This window comes from Anolis carolinensis, chromosome 3, assembly GCF_035594765.1.
Source record: "Anolis carolinensis isolate JA03-04 chromosome 3, rAnoCar3.1.pri, whole genome shotgun sequence".
Classification (NCBI taxonomy): Eukaryota; Metazoa; Chordata; class Lepidosauria; order Squamata; family Dactyloidae; genus Anolis; species Anolis carolinensis.
The window spans coordinates 232,475,210-232,490,377 of record NC_085843.1 but is presented as its reverse complement, the minus strand read 5'-3'; the positions used below and the strand labels follow the sequence as shown (position 1 = coordinate 232,490,377).

Genomic DNA, 15,168 nt, shown 5'->3' with positions numbered 1-15,168 from the left:
TTGAACACCAAGACATAACTTGTAATTTTTGATGCTATGGTATGTTATGTGCTTTGGAACATCAGAGTAGTTCGAAACAATTACACTCCCTTCATGCTCCCAAGAAATTCATCTAACTTTTAGCACAATACCTTATGTGAGAGAAAAGTATACAAAATGTTTCCTCACAATGGGACAGCAAATAATGAAGAAATCATGGTCATACACATTTGGTCAAATATACAGAATCATAGAATCATAGAATAGTAGAGTTGGAAGAGACCTCATGGGCCATCTAGTCCAACCCCCCGCTAAGAAGCAGGAAATCGCAGAAAGTCAAGGTCAATGAAATAATTGCTTCATGGCAAAAATAGAGATGATGTGTACTTCCATTATGATTAGATGTTTCTTGCATTATGCCAGAGTATACACTAAAATATAACCATGAAGTTTATTAAGTCCTTAAACTGTCATATAAAAAGAGTATGAGGAAAGGAGGGGAAGAAGGACCGATTTCAATTTTTGTCATGATAGTGATAGATTTTATGCCTAGACATGCTTTTCATATAACTCATATCTTCCTAGTATATTAAAAGGTTAAAAATACAAGATATGAACCCCCCCTTCTATAATTTTTTATAGAACAGAGCACACACTTCTCAAGTATATGTTCCCTCGGGCAATACACTTCTTCATTTTGCTCTATATAAACTCTTACAAGCCTAATCTTTATACACTAAAGCATATTAGGTGTGTTTACTAAACAGCTGATTTTGTTTCATTTCTGCCCCTCAAAGTTGCTACTTTTAGTTTTATCTGTGAGAGAGAGTTGGAGGGGGTTGTTTTATTTTGTGCAAGATGGCAAGAGAGAAGAGAATCTCATAGTATGTGATGTCTCTTTTGAAAACGGGGACCATTACTTAAAACCCAGCGTCACACATCATGGCAGTTCAATATTTCATTACCAATACAAGGAATAAGCAACACCACTGCAACTTTAAATCTTAGTAAATCTCCTATGTCAGCTCTCCCTCTCATTGAAATGCCAGAGGGAGCAACAATCAGAGAGGAGATGTTCAACGTGATAGAGGTCAGGACACCAGTGGATCAACGTCCCAGAAACACGACCTTGTTTATTTTTTTTCTTGAGTATTATTGTTTACAGGGTGCTTTGTTCGTGTACCTTGTGGTTCTTAGCTAAAAGATGAAATTACAGCCCAGGATGGCGCACTCAGGCACATATCCAATTTGTGTTTCCATCTCAGAAAACAAAAAGCTTTGGAGGCCCTCAGGCTGCCATTCAAACTTGGAGAGGCTGACATTTTTAACAGCATGAACCAGAGACTGGCAGAGAGAATGATCGAATGTACTTCTAACTTGTCAATCAAAGATCTCACCTCTGCTGTCTTGTAAACATTTGGGAGCCACCTAACTACATGTATAAATGGGGACAAGCCAACCACTAGCTAAGGGGGGGGGGGCTAAAGCCATGGGCTTCAGCTTCTAGCCCCCTAAATTAAGATTTAGCTATATAACCTCACTGTAAATAAGCTGTAAGTAACTCATCAAAACCACTGGAGCAGTGCCAAAGTGGGTATTGTTATATGGATTTCACTAATACATAGAATTTAAAGATAATGTAAAAAAAATAGATTTGAAGTATTAAGCTTTTTGAGCAGAAGCCAGAAGAACTCTGAATTGAAGCCAGGGACACTGTCATGGGGAATGCAAAAAGATACTGTCAGCAGCAGTGGTTCTCAACCTGTGGGTCCCCAGGTGTTTTGGCCTACAACTCCCAGAAATCCCAGCCAGTTTACCAGCTGTTAAGATTTCTAACAGTTGAAGGCCAAAACACCTGGGGACCCACGGGTTGAGAACCACTGGTCTACAGTCAAAAAGAAAGAGAAGTCCCAATGGATGATAGATGAAATTCTTCAAGCAGTAAAGGACAAAATGAGAAATTAAAGTAAAAATTGACAGAAATAAGAGTAAGAATATTGAATGCAACCATCCAATGACTTGTGTGCAGGAAATAGGAGAACTACTATAATAATCAATGCCGAGAAATAAAAGACAGCAACAAAAAAAGAAGAACAAGAGACACCCTTCACAAAATCTGTGAAATGAAAGGAAAATCGGGGAACACATTACACGACCAAGTAGAAATAAAAAAGATGACAGAAACAATATGCTGAAGGACTGTATAAAAGAAATGAAAGTACAAAAGTTTCATTCAAGGATTCTTCATTAGAAGATAAACCTCCCATTTTTAAAAGTGGAGCGCTTGGTAGAATTAAAATACAAGGAAAAGATGGTATAGCACTTTCAAGATACAGAGACAGACTCTTCTCTAACTAAAATCTGGTAACAAATATGGAAAAGAAAACAATAATCCATGGATTGTAAACACTTAATATACATTACAAACCCCAAGAAAGGGGACACAGAGGAAACGTTGGGTTATAAATGCAATGGTTCACACTTTTGATTAACTGAAGATTAATTTGAGAACAATTGTGAATAACTGCTCAGTATTTACCTACCTTCTAATGAAACCTACATCCCTGGACATATATTAAGATCATGTTTACCAACTTCTACTAAAATGTAATGAGTAAATAGAACCTTTCCCATTAGTGATTTAAATTGTGATTGAAATAATTAAAACTGAATCCTTCAAAGAAGAATTTGTTAAAAAATGTATTAATTTGATGTAAACCAAATTTAATCAGTTTTGGTGCATCATCCTACCACATTGTTCAAAGTATTTTTGTTTTGCGAGAAAGGCTATTTCAGCAAACAACGCACAGCAGCAAGAAATAATGACTGAAAGGGTCCCTTATAGAATCCTCAATGTGAAATAGCAGCTCAACAAGAAGAGCCACTGCAGAATGATCTATGATGCATCAGCACTATTTTCATATCAGTCAAGGCAAGAAGCCAGATTGAAAATTAAGTCAAATCATAGCTTCTTGGCCACAAACCTATGGACTTATCTAGCTGACAGTCACAATGATTCATGATCCTTCAGAATATGTTGAATTACCTACCCATAGATTTTCCCAGGTGCTGGTAAATTCTACAGAATTATTCATTTTTCTGGAGCAACACACTGCATGCACCTCTTTTTCATGTAAATCTGCATTTAGCCTTGTAGTTCTTTTCAACTATCTACATAAAACTTCTGATACATCCTCTTTATGTCAGTCGATAAATAAGTACTATTTCACACACACCCCTATTTTAGTTTCAAAAGGGCAACACATATATTTGGACTGATGTAATAGCCAATAAGGCATCATGGCAATTGCAATCCAGCAACATCTGAGGGCCACAAGTTGTTAATCTCCGCCTTAAACAAATATAACTTTCCTATAAATTCATACAGGATTGTTAGTATATCATAAATAATGTTCACTAGTGAAATAACCACATATTTCCTGACAAGGAAGACAGCCTAACCTACTGTGTTGTGGAGTCTCCTTTTCTGGAGGTTTTTAAACAAAGGCTGGAGGACCATCTTTAGGGAATGCCCTTTAACTGTGTATTCCCACATGGTAGGGGGTTGGACTGGTTGGACTTTTCCAACTCCATGATTCTATCCTGTAGAATACCTTTCTCTGGGCAGATGACTGCACAAATCTTAAAATGTAATGTGAAGTACCTTTTTCTTTATCAGCTACTTGCTCAACATTTTAATGACACCACAAAGTAAATTTTCTGGTCTGTGTTTTCAGAATAGTACCTCTGACTCATTGAGCCTCAGACCCCAAAAATACAATGGTCTGTTTCTATTAATTTGGAATTATCAGGGTGAACCAGAGGAAAACTTCAGTTTATCAGCCTGTTTCCTACTTCTTCCATTGTATTACCATTCTATATATGGCTAGGTAGAAAAGGATTACACTTAAATGTAAGGACCAGACTGTTATGGTATTACTATCCCCAATTTAATAATCAAATACATTTCCCTTATAAAATATAAAATATTGAAGCAAGACCTCCTACTCTAAGTACATCCAAATCAGAAGTTCACCAAATTAGCTGTTACCTTGTTTTTTGCCAAGCATTCTGACTGGCTTGAGCAAGAAACTATCTCATTCTATTTGATATTTTTGCATTATCAGTCATCTCTGGATCCATGCAAGATGAAGATGGTAGCTAATCGTTTGAATGGCATGAAGGATGCACATATGAAACAAATCATTAAGATTAGTACTGTACTACTACTACTACTACTACTACAATAATAATAATAATAATAATAATAATAATAATAATAATAATAATAATAATAATAAGGTAAGAGTTAATGAACATAAGCAAAAACACAAGCAGCAGACACACTCAAGAGAGCCAGATAGAGTGAGAGAGTACCTGGAAAGCTGTGAGTGAGCCAGTCCCTGGGTTATAGAGGCATCGCAGCGAGGGCATGCTGTCCGCCAGGCTGGAACAGCCCAGCCACAGAGACCGGGGCATAGAGCACTGTAGAGAAAGGACAACTATGAAATGGGACTGTATGAAACAGGATGGCACAGATTATAGGAATTTCTGAGGCTGAAGTTCTCAGCAAAGTTATAGCTGATATTACAAGGCTGGAGCAGCTCCTGCACACCTACGTGTTACTGACCTGTATAGCCTCCTTAGAGAAAAGCAGAAAGGGAAGGGAAAGGGTAGAAACCACCAAACATGCAAACACACACACAGAATGCCATTCAGTGACATGTTCAATATTTTATACCACTGTTCGCAGAATATTCTAATGTAAACAACATGACCCAATATTCTCTGGACCACATGTTTTCCATTACAACGTAATCATTGTATGTTCATTTCTCTTAGTTGTACAAATTTCCCTACTGGTCTTAATCATGACAATTTAGTATCACAACCATTGTTAAAGTAACTATTATTTGTACTTAACCATGATTTGAAATTGACTTCAAATTTCAGTAAACATAGTTGGTCAAGATGTTGTGTGCTGTGGCAAGTAGGAGAAGAATGAATTGATAGACATTCTATATTGCAGACTCTGCAAAACACTATCCAACTCTCTGAATCTATGGAATTATTTACATTCAACAGCCCAATCCTGATTGCTTAACCATAACTAATAAATGGGCAGAATGGCATTTCTCTCAGTGCATCTCTTTAGTTAACATTTTAAAATGTCTTAAATCAAGATAAGAAGTCTTCCCAGTCCCCGAAGAGCTACTCTACCACCTCACGGTTATGCCAGCAGAGAACAATTTCTGGCACCTTGTACCAATCTGGCAAGGCTTTCCTCTAGTAGTGGTCTGTGTGTCTGCCATCCAAAGATTAGCTTGGCTAAGCATGAAGACTTGTCAACTGAAGGTTGCCCGCAAAGTTAACTGTACCATTTAGCGGATTAATACTTCCAGTATTCTCTCTTGGAATGCAATTTTCATTTTCCTTCCCTTTTATTGACTCTTATGTATGCTCAGGAGTAAAATCTGCCCACTATGTAAAGCAAGACTGGAAATCATGTGGGCCATAGGTGACCTCTGCAGATTCACTGACCCCTTTGGAACCCATACGGACTCCGCAATGTTCCATGCATTTTGGAGCTTCAGTAGATTGGTGAGGATTCCTCCCCCAAAAGTGTACCTTTAGAGATCTGAAAGGCAAGAAAGATGCTGTAGCATCATGCCAGTTGCCCAAAATGGCAGCTGATATGGTGTGCTGCAGTTCTCTGGAAGAGCCAAAAAAGGGGGTACTGCAGCCCTTCTGGCTCCTATTCATCCCTGCTGTAAACTACTATGTACACAGGTAATGCAACAGCTGTAGAAAATTCCAAAACGATGGGCTGTCACCAATATATTGCACATTCTACACTGCAAACACCTTCCTCTCAGTAATGGATGTAATTTTTCTTATTTTGGCATTTTAAGAATCAAAGTAACATAAGTTTCTTGAGTTACCTGTCATTATCCGCTCTGCAGGAATCTTGTTTTAATACACCTGCTCTTTGCTTATGGCACACAATAGTCTGGATTACAAGAATAGATCTGAATGGTGCAGAGAAGCCCTGTCTAGTGACAATGCAGATTGGGGTAATTGCACAGCTGTATCACTCATAAAGAGGAAGTAAACTCATTCATACTCTCACGTTTGATGAACTCACTTAGAATGTTTCTCACGTCTTCTGTGTAACAAGATTTATATTAACCTTCAGTGTGTTGCTTTCTGTTTTCTTTTAAAGAAAGCAACATTTATTGTCTTTAAAGGACTATATATGGATGGAAAATGTCATTCCTGTTCTTGCTTTCTATCCAAAGAAAGCAGAAGCTATAAATTGCTACTGGTGTCTGAGAGAAGCTTATTTACGCACTCAAACAAAAGGCCGCCAGTGTTTCAATAGAAACACAACACAAGTAAATCACAGGAGTGACCCATCAGGACACCTTCATTTGCTGCCCCTGCACTAAGAAAGCTCAATAGACCCTGTTCAAATGACTGGTCAAGCTGCTTGCTTCAAATACTCACTACTGCTCTGACATCTCCACAAATAAGAGCCACATTCTTTATCACTGGGCAACTATTCAACAAAATTTCTTCCTTGCATCCCCATCAGCTACAAATGTTTTAAAAGTCAAAACAAATAATATACATTGCTGTGAGTACAGAGTTTCCAGCCAAGGAGAAAGAGCAAATAGCTGGCTTAGAGTAGCTCTTTCCTTAAAGAGGGGGCACCTACCTTTTTGGAAAGTTAGAATGCAAGTAGAAGACTCTTGTCACTAATTTTGTGCATCTACACAAACAGATATATCCTTCTCCTAGCATACAGAAACTGAAGCTTTGGGGGGAAATGTTGGATAGAAGTCTTTTCCCTGACATTTATTTTTCTGAACAGTGGGAAATAATACTTATTTACATTATTTCTGCATTACCTCCAAGCGCACAAAGGCTCCCAAAGTGATGAACCAATAAAAAACAACTGAAACTATACAAAGATAAAAACATAAAGAGGAGCGCTATTTTTGCTATCTGCCAGAAGCTTAAAAAGATATTGGGCCAGCCTAATTTGCATGGGTAGAGTTCCAAATTAAAGGTGTTGCTACAGAGAAAGACTCCATCAACCTAATATCACAAGATATTGAGACACACAACAAGACCTCCCTCAAAAACCTCAAATTTCTTGGAGGTTCATATGGGAGGTGGTCTTTCTGCTATTGTGACCCTAAGTTGTTTAGGGCTTTGTAGGTCAACACAAGCACCTTGACTTCAGCTTGGAAGCAAACTGGAAGACAGGGCAGTTCTTGCAAGATGAGTGTTATATTGCCTTTAAAATGCTCACATGACACAAGTTTGGATGCTGTATTTTGTAAGAGTTCCAGCTTCTGAACATTTTTGAAGGGCAGACTCATGTATAGTACATTGCGGTAATCTAATCTAAATAACTAAGGCATGAATTACTGGGCCTGATATGCCTGTCTCAAGAAAGAGTGCAACCAGTGTGCCAGCAGAAGCTGGGCAAAAGCACTCCTGGTCAGCACAGCAACATGGCTTTCCAAGAGCAGTGCTGAGTCCAAGAGCACCTCCAAAGTAATTAATCAAATCTTTCTGAGGGAGTGCAATTTCATCCAGAGCATACTATGATCCCAGCATGATTTTCCTACTGACTACCAGCACTTCTGTCTTGTTTGGATCACGTTTCAATCTGTTCACCTGCATCCAGTCTTTCATTGCATTGAGACAACAATCCAGAACTATCACAGCCTTCTTGTCATCAGTTGTAAAAAAAAAAAAGCTATAGCATTATCAGCATGATAATGACACCCAACCCCAAAGCTCTAGATAACATCTTCTAGAGGTTATCTTGCAGATGTTAAAAAGCATAGGGAACAGTATTGACCTCCGTGTTATCCCATAGGTGAATTTTCAAAAAAACAAAAAAACAAAAACCTAAATAACTATACCTCTGGGAACACTCAGCCAAGAAAAACTGGAACCTCTGCATGGCAATACCCCAAGTCCCATATCAGTCAAACAACCCAGAAATATACCATGATTTATGATATCAACTACCACTAAAAGATTCAGGAGGACCAATGGAGACATACTGATTCTATACAGCTTTTACTGTATACCAAGGCAACCAAAGTTGTTTCGGTCACATAACCAAGCCTGTACCCAGACTGGAATGGATTCAGGTAACCTGTTTCATCCAAGAAAGCTTGGAGTTATGTTTCCATCATCCACTCTAGGACCTTACTTAGAAATGAAAAGTTAGAAACTAGTTAATAGTTACTTAAGGAGGTTGGGTCCAATGATTATTTTTTTCAACCAGTATCTTACAATTACTTCTTTTGGAGAGACTGAAACACACACATCTTTCAAAAAAGCATTTACAACCACTACCACTCAATTGGCAATCTGGCAATTTTAATTAACCAGGATGGATATGAGTCTAATGGATAAGTGACTGGCCACACTTCTCCAAACAACTTGTCCTCAACATCATGTTGAACAAACTGAAACCCATGAATTAGAACCAGACAAGTACATGTCTTAGTTGCCTCCCTAGAGGGAATTCCATGTGGATTCCTTAGCATAGAATCCAAGTCAGAATGAATTTGAGCAATTTTCTCCACAAAGTAGCAAATTTGGCATGGCTTTTCTGAGGGAACATCCTCAGCAATCTGAGGTCTTGGATGTAACAGCCTTTTAACTACTTGGAACAGCAGCACTGAATGGCCCTGAGCTGACGTAATAGGCAGCAAAAACTATTTCTTTGCTGCCCTCACTACTACAAAGTAGGTTCTAAAATAACGCCTAAAATAGGTGTTAACCTGTGCTTTGTCAAATTCATCCTGAGTTTTTCTCTATCATCGTTCTAGTTGTCCACTCAAGTTCTTCACTGACTTAAGACGAACAAGGTTGTGCTCTTCTTCCAAGTAAAAGATAGTTGGCAGCAACTGTTTCAATTTCTCTATTCCCGAGCATCAACTAAACCACCAACTCTATCAACTGGAATATCCCTCAAAGAATTCAGGATCCATCTGAAGGAGAACTGTTTTAAGTCTTGAAAACTTTTATGTTCCAGTGTGCCTTAGAATAAAGGTTTAGCTCGTGATCATGGCTGCTCAGCCCTAATTTATTGTTTTAGTCATCCAGCACTTTATATCCAGCCCTGGCCCTATTGTTCTGTGTTTTGCAAAAGCCTTGCCCTTCCCTCTCAAATCTGAACATGCCAACTTTTTCCAGTTACTGGTTGTGATGTTGACTGATATATTTTTATGATGTTTTACATTTCTGGTTTTAATTGTTTTAATTATATTGTTTACTGTATTTGTTATATGTTTTTAATTATGCAACTGTGAATTCCTTGTTTATGCTGGGCTTGGTCCCCATGTAAGCCACTCCGAGTCCCTTTGGGGAGATAGTGGCAGGTTATAAGAATAAAGAATAATGTTGTTGTTATGGTTGTTGTTGTTGTTAAGAGGCTAGAAGTCCCAGCAAATCTAAACCCTATTAGTGATTTGTGCATGACAACAGGATTTTTTTCAACTTCCCCACCCCTAGAACATAATCATCCTGACCAGCAAAAAAAATGTGGGCTGCTACATTTGTAGGGCCAGTTAATAAACTGAGACATGTCCATGGTTGTCATGTAAGCCATGAAATCCTGAGCTGCCCCTGATTAGAGTGCCTCAGCATGAATGTACAAATTCCCTAATACAATAAATTTGAGGAAGCTTAACACCACTTCTGAGACCACCTCCAGCAGTTTAAGCAGGAAGACAGATGGACAGTGATGTGGTTGGAACACTAAAAGAATTCCCATCCTGGATTCCCCCCCCCCCCAATCCAAGTCTGGGTTAGGTTTAGAGGCCAAAATTATAGACCTTAATATGATCTGTGGACAACTCGAGAATCTAAAGGAAGCACCAACCCCCTTTACTCTCTCTGTAGTAGTACAGTTTCTGGCCTATTAGAATGTCTGAGTTGTAAAATGGCATCAGCAGCTACGGTACAGAGAGCAGAGGCATCCATGTGCCCTTTATGTTCTCTTGGAACAGATGACAGGTAAACTCTCATTTTTGCCATTCAGCAGCAAGGGGATAGTTCTTATATAGTTTTTTCCCAAGCCTGATGTAATCCCGTTTCATTCCTCCTTTACATTTTGAATTTAATGTTAAGTTTCTGTGTTTCAATACCTATTAAATATATTTGAAGATAGCCCCAGGTGGCACATCGGGTTAAACTGCTGAGCTGCTGAATTTGCTGACCAAAGGTTGGCAGTTCGAATCTGGAGAATGGAGTGAGCTCCTGCTATTAGCCCCAGCTTCTGCCAACCTAGCAGTTTGAAAACATGGAAATGTAAATAGATCAATAGGTACCACTTCTGCGGGAAAGTAACAGCGCTCCATGAAGTCATGCTGGCCACATGACCTAGGAGCTGTATACGGACGACGCCGGCTCTTCGGCTTAGAAATGCAGATGAGCACCAACCCCCAGAGTCGGACACAACTAGACTTAATGTTAGGCGAAACCTTTTTTACCTAGCCTAAAATTAATCTATGGTGTCATCAATATTTTTTAAAAAGTAACTACATAAAACATACATCTGGTCTGAAAAAAATCCAAGTATTTGGTCACTGGGATGCGTACAAGAAATGAGTATTTCCATACCGCAATGAAATGTGGCATCTAAATAGGTATTGTGCTCATTAAAGGTATTGAAGGACCTTGTGAGGAGAAAACGTCAACAAACCAGCACTTTATTTATTTAATTTATATATTGCCTTTCTCCTAGAACAGAATTCATATATATATAAGGACAAATGAGAATATGATGTAAAAAAATATAAAAAGACAATATATTTGAAATAGAACTAATCAATAGAAAGCTTCAACAATGTTTTTTCAATATTTTGTAAAGTAAAACTATCAAAATTTTGAAGCCCTACTTTTTCCATTACTTTAACAAAAAATTACACTACTGTGTTGGCTCTTAATGCTATTAACCACAGCCCAGACACAATGAATATCTTCAATAAAGCCTGCATGAAGTAATTCTTCACTAACTTAAAAACAGATGGTTGCATTTTAATAGGGTATATTCTCTCAAATACTGCAAATCATAACAAAGTAAGGGGAAATGCAAAGCCATTAAAAGACTCATACAAATAATGCTAAACAACATACAAAGCAAACAGCGTTTGTACCTAATATTCATGCAAATAATTCCATTCTGTTTTAGACTGGCTGGTAAAAACAGGTTGCCTACATTGTTGTTAATATAGTATTTCCTTTATCGAAATATAAAGATTATAGATGTGGCCTGAGGACTATATTTTGCCTTCACTGAGTGGAACTATGCCATCATTTGTGAATCATCATCGTCATCATCAGTTTTGCAATTTCATAACAAAAAATAGGAGAAAAAAGGAGCAGTTCTCGTTCATGTAGCTTAACAATCTGCTATCTGACAGTGTGGATACAACAAAGTAAGAGGGAATGGGCAAACTTGCTGCTGAATGGTTAAGCCTTGCAATACAATTTATATTAAAATGTAAAAACTCTAATCTGAGTGTTTTGAGTTAAGATTTTAGCCTGATATCTACAGATAGAGTCTAATAACACAGTAATGTTGCATTCAGGTATAGGAGATGAGCTGAAAAGAAGGTCAACTTACTTATATTAACATTGCCCTTAGTTGTGTTGCAGACCTTTGGATGCTGGTTGTTGTCTGGTACTATTTGGTCCTGATTCAATAACTATAGTACTACACTCTAGCTATTTTTATACCCAATCAGTGAATCACCATTGAATTACCTGGGTTGAAATGAACAGCTAAGCTCCTGTCTTACCAGATGGCCTTCAATACGTTATAGCCTCTTCTTTCCACAAAAGACAAAAGGAACAATGTTGATAAACTATTTATTTCATAAGAAACAAGGAAGAATGAAGAAAGACTTTTTTAAAATATAAAGGAGTTATACGTATTTGTTTCAACATACCTACATTGTCCAGAACAATGTGCCGAAAATAAGGTACAATGTGTTTCTAGAAACTATTCCACTGAGTACAGAACATAGAAAACAGTTTTTGAAATGGCCTAAGCTTTGAATCTTTGATAGCAGCAACAGTTTAAGAAAGCCTATTTCACAATGTACAATAGATAGTGGGACTTTTGGAGAGATGAGTACATGGGTCTATTACGCTAAAGAGCTTGGCTGTGGGCATATCTAGCACTTGTGCCTGATAGCAAAGTGGAGATTGCGGTCAGCAACTTCTCTGTTGACACTCCTTAGTCTCCATTTATTGGGATAACACAATTTTGCACGATACATTTTTCAATTCCTAAAGGTTTAGTCAAGGCTAAGAAATAATTAATTCTACAGAATAAGAAATAATTAATTCTACAGTGAAAGACGGGAGTATGAGGAATAATAATAGGCATGTATTGAAAATTATTCTAACTTCAGCCTATTATTCTTTTAGTATGTTCTAGAGCTGAAATAATATTAAAGGGGAGTGTTTATCTTCATTTAAAATTAAGATTTACATAAGCAGCAAGAAGTCTAATCACTCTGTTGTTCAGGCACATAGAGCTGCAATTCACTTATTGATCTCCACTAGCTTTACTTAAGATGAACCTTTTAATATGATAATTTAACTTGGCAATTTGGCTTAAACCATGTTTTCTTCCTGAGACTGTACTCAATATTCCTCCATGTACATTTCTGGGCTGAAAATGGGAACCAGGGGGAGGGGGGACTAAATTATACTCCAGGAAATCCATTTAAAAGGAGACTATTGACTCCTTTCCAAACTTGTTTGTTGCAACCGTTTCTTGAGTTTCCTATTTCTAGTTATTACTCCTTTCTTCTTCCTGGATTAGCAGCCGCATCTGTTCCACCTACCAGGAATAGTGAGCAGAATCATAGATGTAGCTTTATTTTTTACAATTTATTTTGTAAAAATAAATTGAACAAAGTTCACGAAGAGAAAACATAACAGAGTGACAATGCCATATAAATTAAGTGATGACCATTTTTATAAACATTTCTGGAAAATAACTGGAAAAAGCAGAGGAATTTTCAACATTATTGGATGCTCACAATTAATGATTTCAGCTCCATCATATTTATTCCCACAATCTGAATCAATAAAAAATATGTTCAAGTTGCTACCTGGACAAATAATTTCCCAGTAAAATTGTATTTAATACATGGTGAGGACACACATGCCATTAGCTCTTTTACTTCGGTGTTAAGTCTTCCCACTCTCAATGGGAAAGTATTCCTTCAATTCTAATGTCTGCATTAAATATTGTAGTAAGGTATTAACAAACATTAACTGCAGAATCCACAATATACATGTAATACGTTTTTAAAAGTGAAATAGGTAATCTATGTTTATGATAAGCAGTTGATTCACTCACATGAGAATGATGAGATAGAACCAAATTGGTACCTCATATATCTCAACACACACACAAAAAAACCTTTCATATTTACCAATGCAACATAGCCTAGACAAGTAGTGTAGCTATAACATTTACTATTATACAGGATACAGAGGTGCTTTAATAATCAGCAATCAAACTTAAGGTGGCAGTGAGAAAAAGCAGGCAGACAAGTAGGAGAACCAGTTACAATTTAATTTGTTTAACAACATTCCTCCTAAATAAAAAGGAAAAAAATCTATTTTTCAATAAGATTTGGAGTAGACTATACTGTTCTTATCCCAGTTGTGACTGCAAACAACTTTGTGCATTAGTGGGTCATTAAAGATACCATGCAAATGTAATTCAAGGACCAGTAAAATAAAGGTGGTTAGGATAATTTCTCAGAGGACAGCACCTTACATTCCTTTCATCAATCTCTTTGCAGTAATCTGATATTTGAATAAAACAAATAAGATACTCTTGTCTGTTTTCGTGCCTACAAGGCTGAGAACACATGCAGATTAGCAGTCATAAAGGATGTGAGACCACAAGATTCTATTCTCTAAATTAAAACTACAACATATATATTTCATTCGTTTGCTTCCTTACTTTTAATCTAAATGTTTTGTTTACATCATCAGGCTCAGAATTCCAAAATAATGTTCATTCTACCTTCTCCTCTACAATAGAATGCAGTTTATCAGCTCAGATCTCATTTTTCAATAACACAACAGCAATTCCAGCTTCCCGCAATAGAATAACTATACTTTTACTGCAATGATGTTTCATTTCCCCAAAAATACACATACATGTTGTGAACATGCATGTGTCATACATGCAAAGTTTGAAACAAGATTCTTTTGGGAGAACTCTCATACTTCATTTGTTTTGAGATCTTGACAGCAATTGCGAGAGCCAGGCTGCCAAAACATCTAAAGCTTGGCCTTTAATAATCACCACAGTAATATAGCACTAGACCACATCTGAGCAGGGACTCCCAATAGTGTCAGACTGTGTCAAACTGCTGGATTGTTATGGGATGTGAGCAAATGTCCACACTTGTTTTACCCAATCAAATCTGAATTAGGCTCTAGATGCAAGCCTCTTGTGTATTAACCTATTGGCCTCGCTGTTATTACCACTACCACAGACCTTCACACTTGAAGGCTAATTCTAATTCAGCAATTTGAGTTGTTGCTGCAGTTTTTTTCCAAATGTTGTCCTTCTCTCTCCCTTCCGATGATCCTTGTTTGAACTTTTACTTATGAGGAGTTCAAAGAGGAAATGCACACAACATGCAAACATATAACACAGACAAATATAGAGATGTAGTGGATATCTATTACACAGCACCACGAGGTTGTTGGACTACATGTGTACTTTACAAATGAAACATTCACTGGTTTCTGGTGCAAGCCCTCACAAGAGATGAGAAACAGTAATACAGTCCAACCTGCTTTAGCCATGCTTGGTATCCAGAAGACGTAAGCTGGAATCCATCTTTAGGCATGTGTATTCTTGGCTAGGAGAAAATAGACATAAGAGACTTCCTTTTACATTGGGACCTGGCTAACCTAATCCTTTTTCCAGGTGATAATAAATCCCAAGCAGTTGCTCTGTAACACATATAACAATACATTCCTTAACTGCAGGTTTACTCTAAATACTTTAGAGTAAAAGAACTACAAGAATAGTAGAACAGTGACGAAAACAGGATTCTGCACAGCTAATCATCTCTAAAAGATTAATAAATATAACAGAATTGTAAT

General features: G+C 37.4%; 1 protein-coding gene across 8 annotated transcripts in view; it reads right to left on the bottom strand.

Moving 5' to 3' along the window:
* The window catches only part of btrc (beta-transducin repeat containing E3 ubiquitin protein ligase), a 161,018-nt gene that overhangs the window by 118,652 nt on the left and 27,198 nt on the right, over positions 1-15,168 (bottom strand). For 3 of the 8 annotated variants that reach the window (XM_008116051.3, XM_016995626.2, XM_062976340.1), the window contains exons 2-3: positions 14,853-14,921; positions 4,357-4,464 (exon numbers count right to left, since the gene is read on the bottom strand). The exons of 1 other annotated variant lie outside the window; for it this stretch is intronic. In XM_008116051.3, coding sequence (XP_008114258.1) covers positions 4,357-4,464; positions 14,853-14,921 — 177 coding nt within the window. The remainder of the gene's footprint in view (positions 1-4,356; positions 4,465-14,852; positions 14,922-15,168) is intronic. 4 more of the 8 variants (XM_062976341.1, XM_003224222.4, XM_008116052.3 and 1 more) reach the window with 2 other exon arrangements.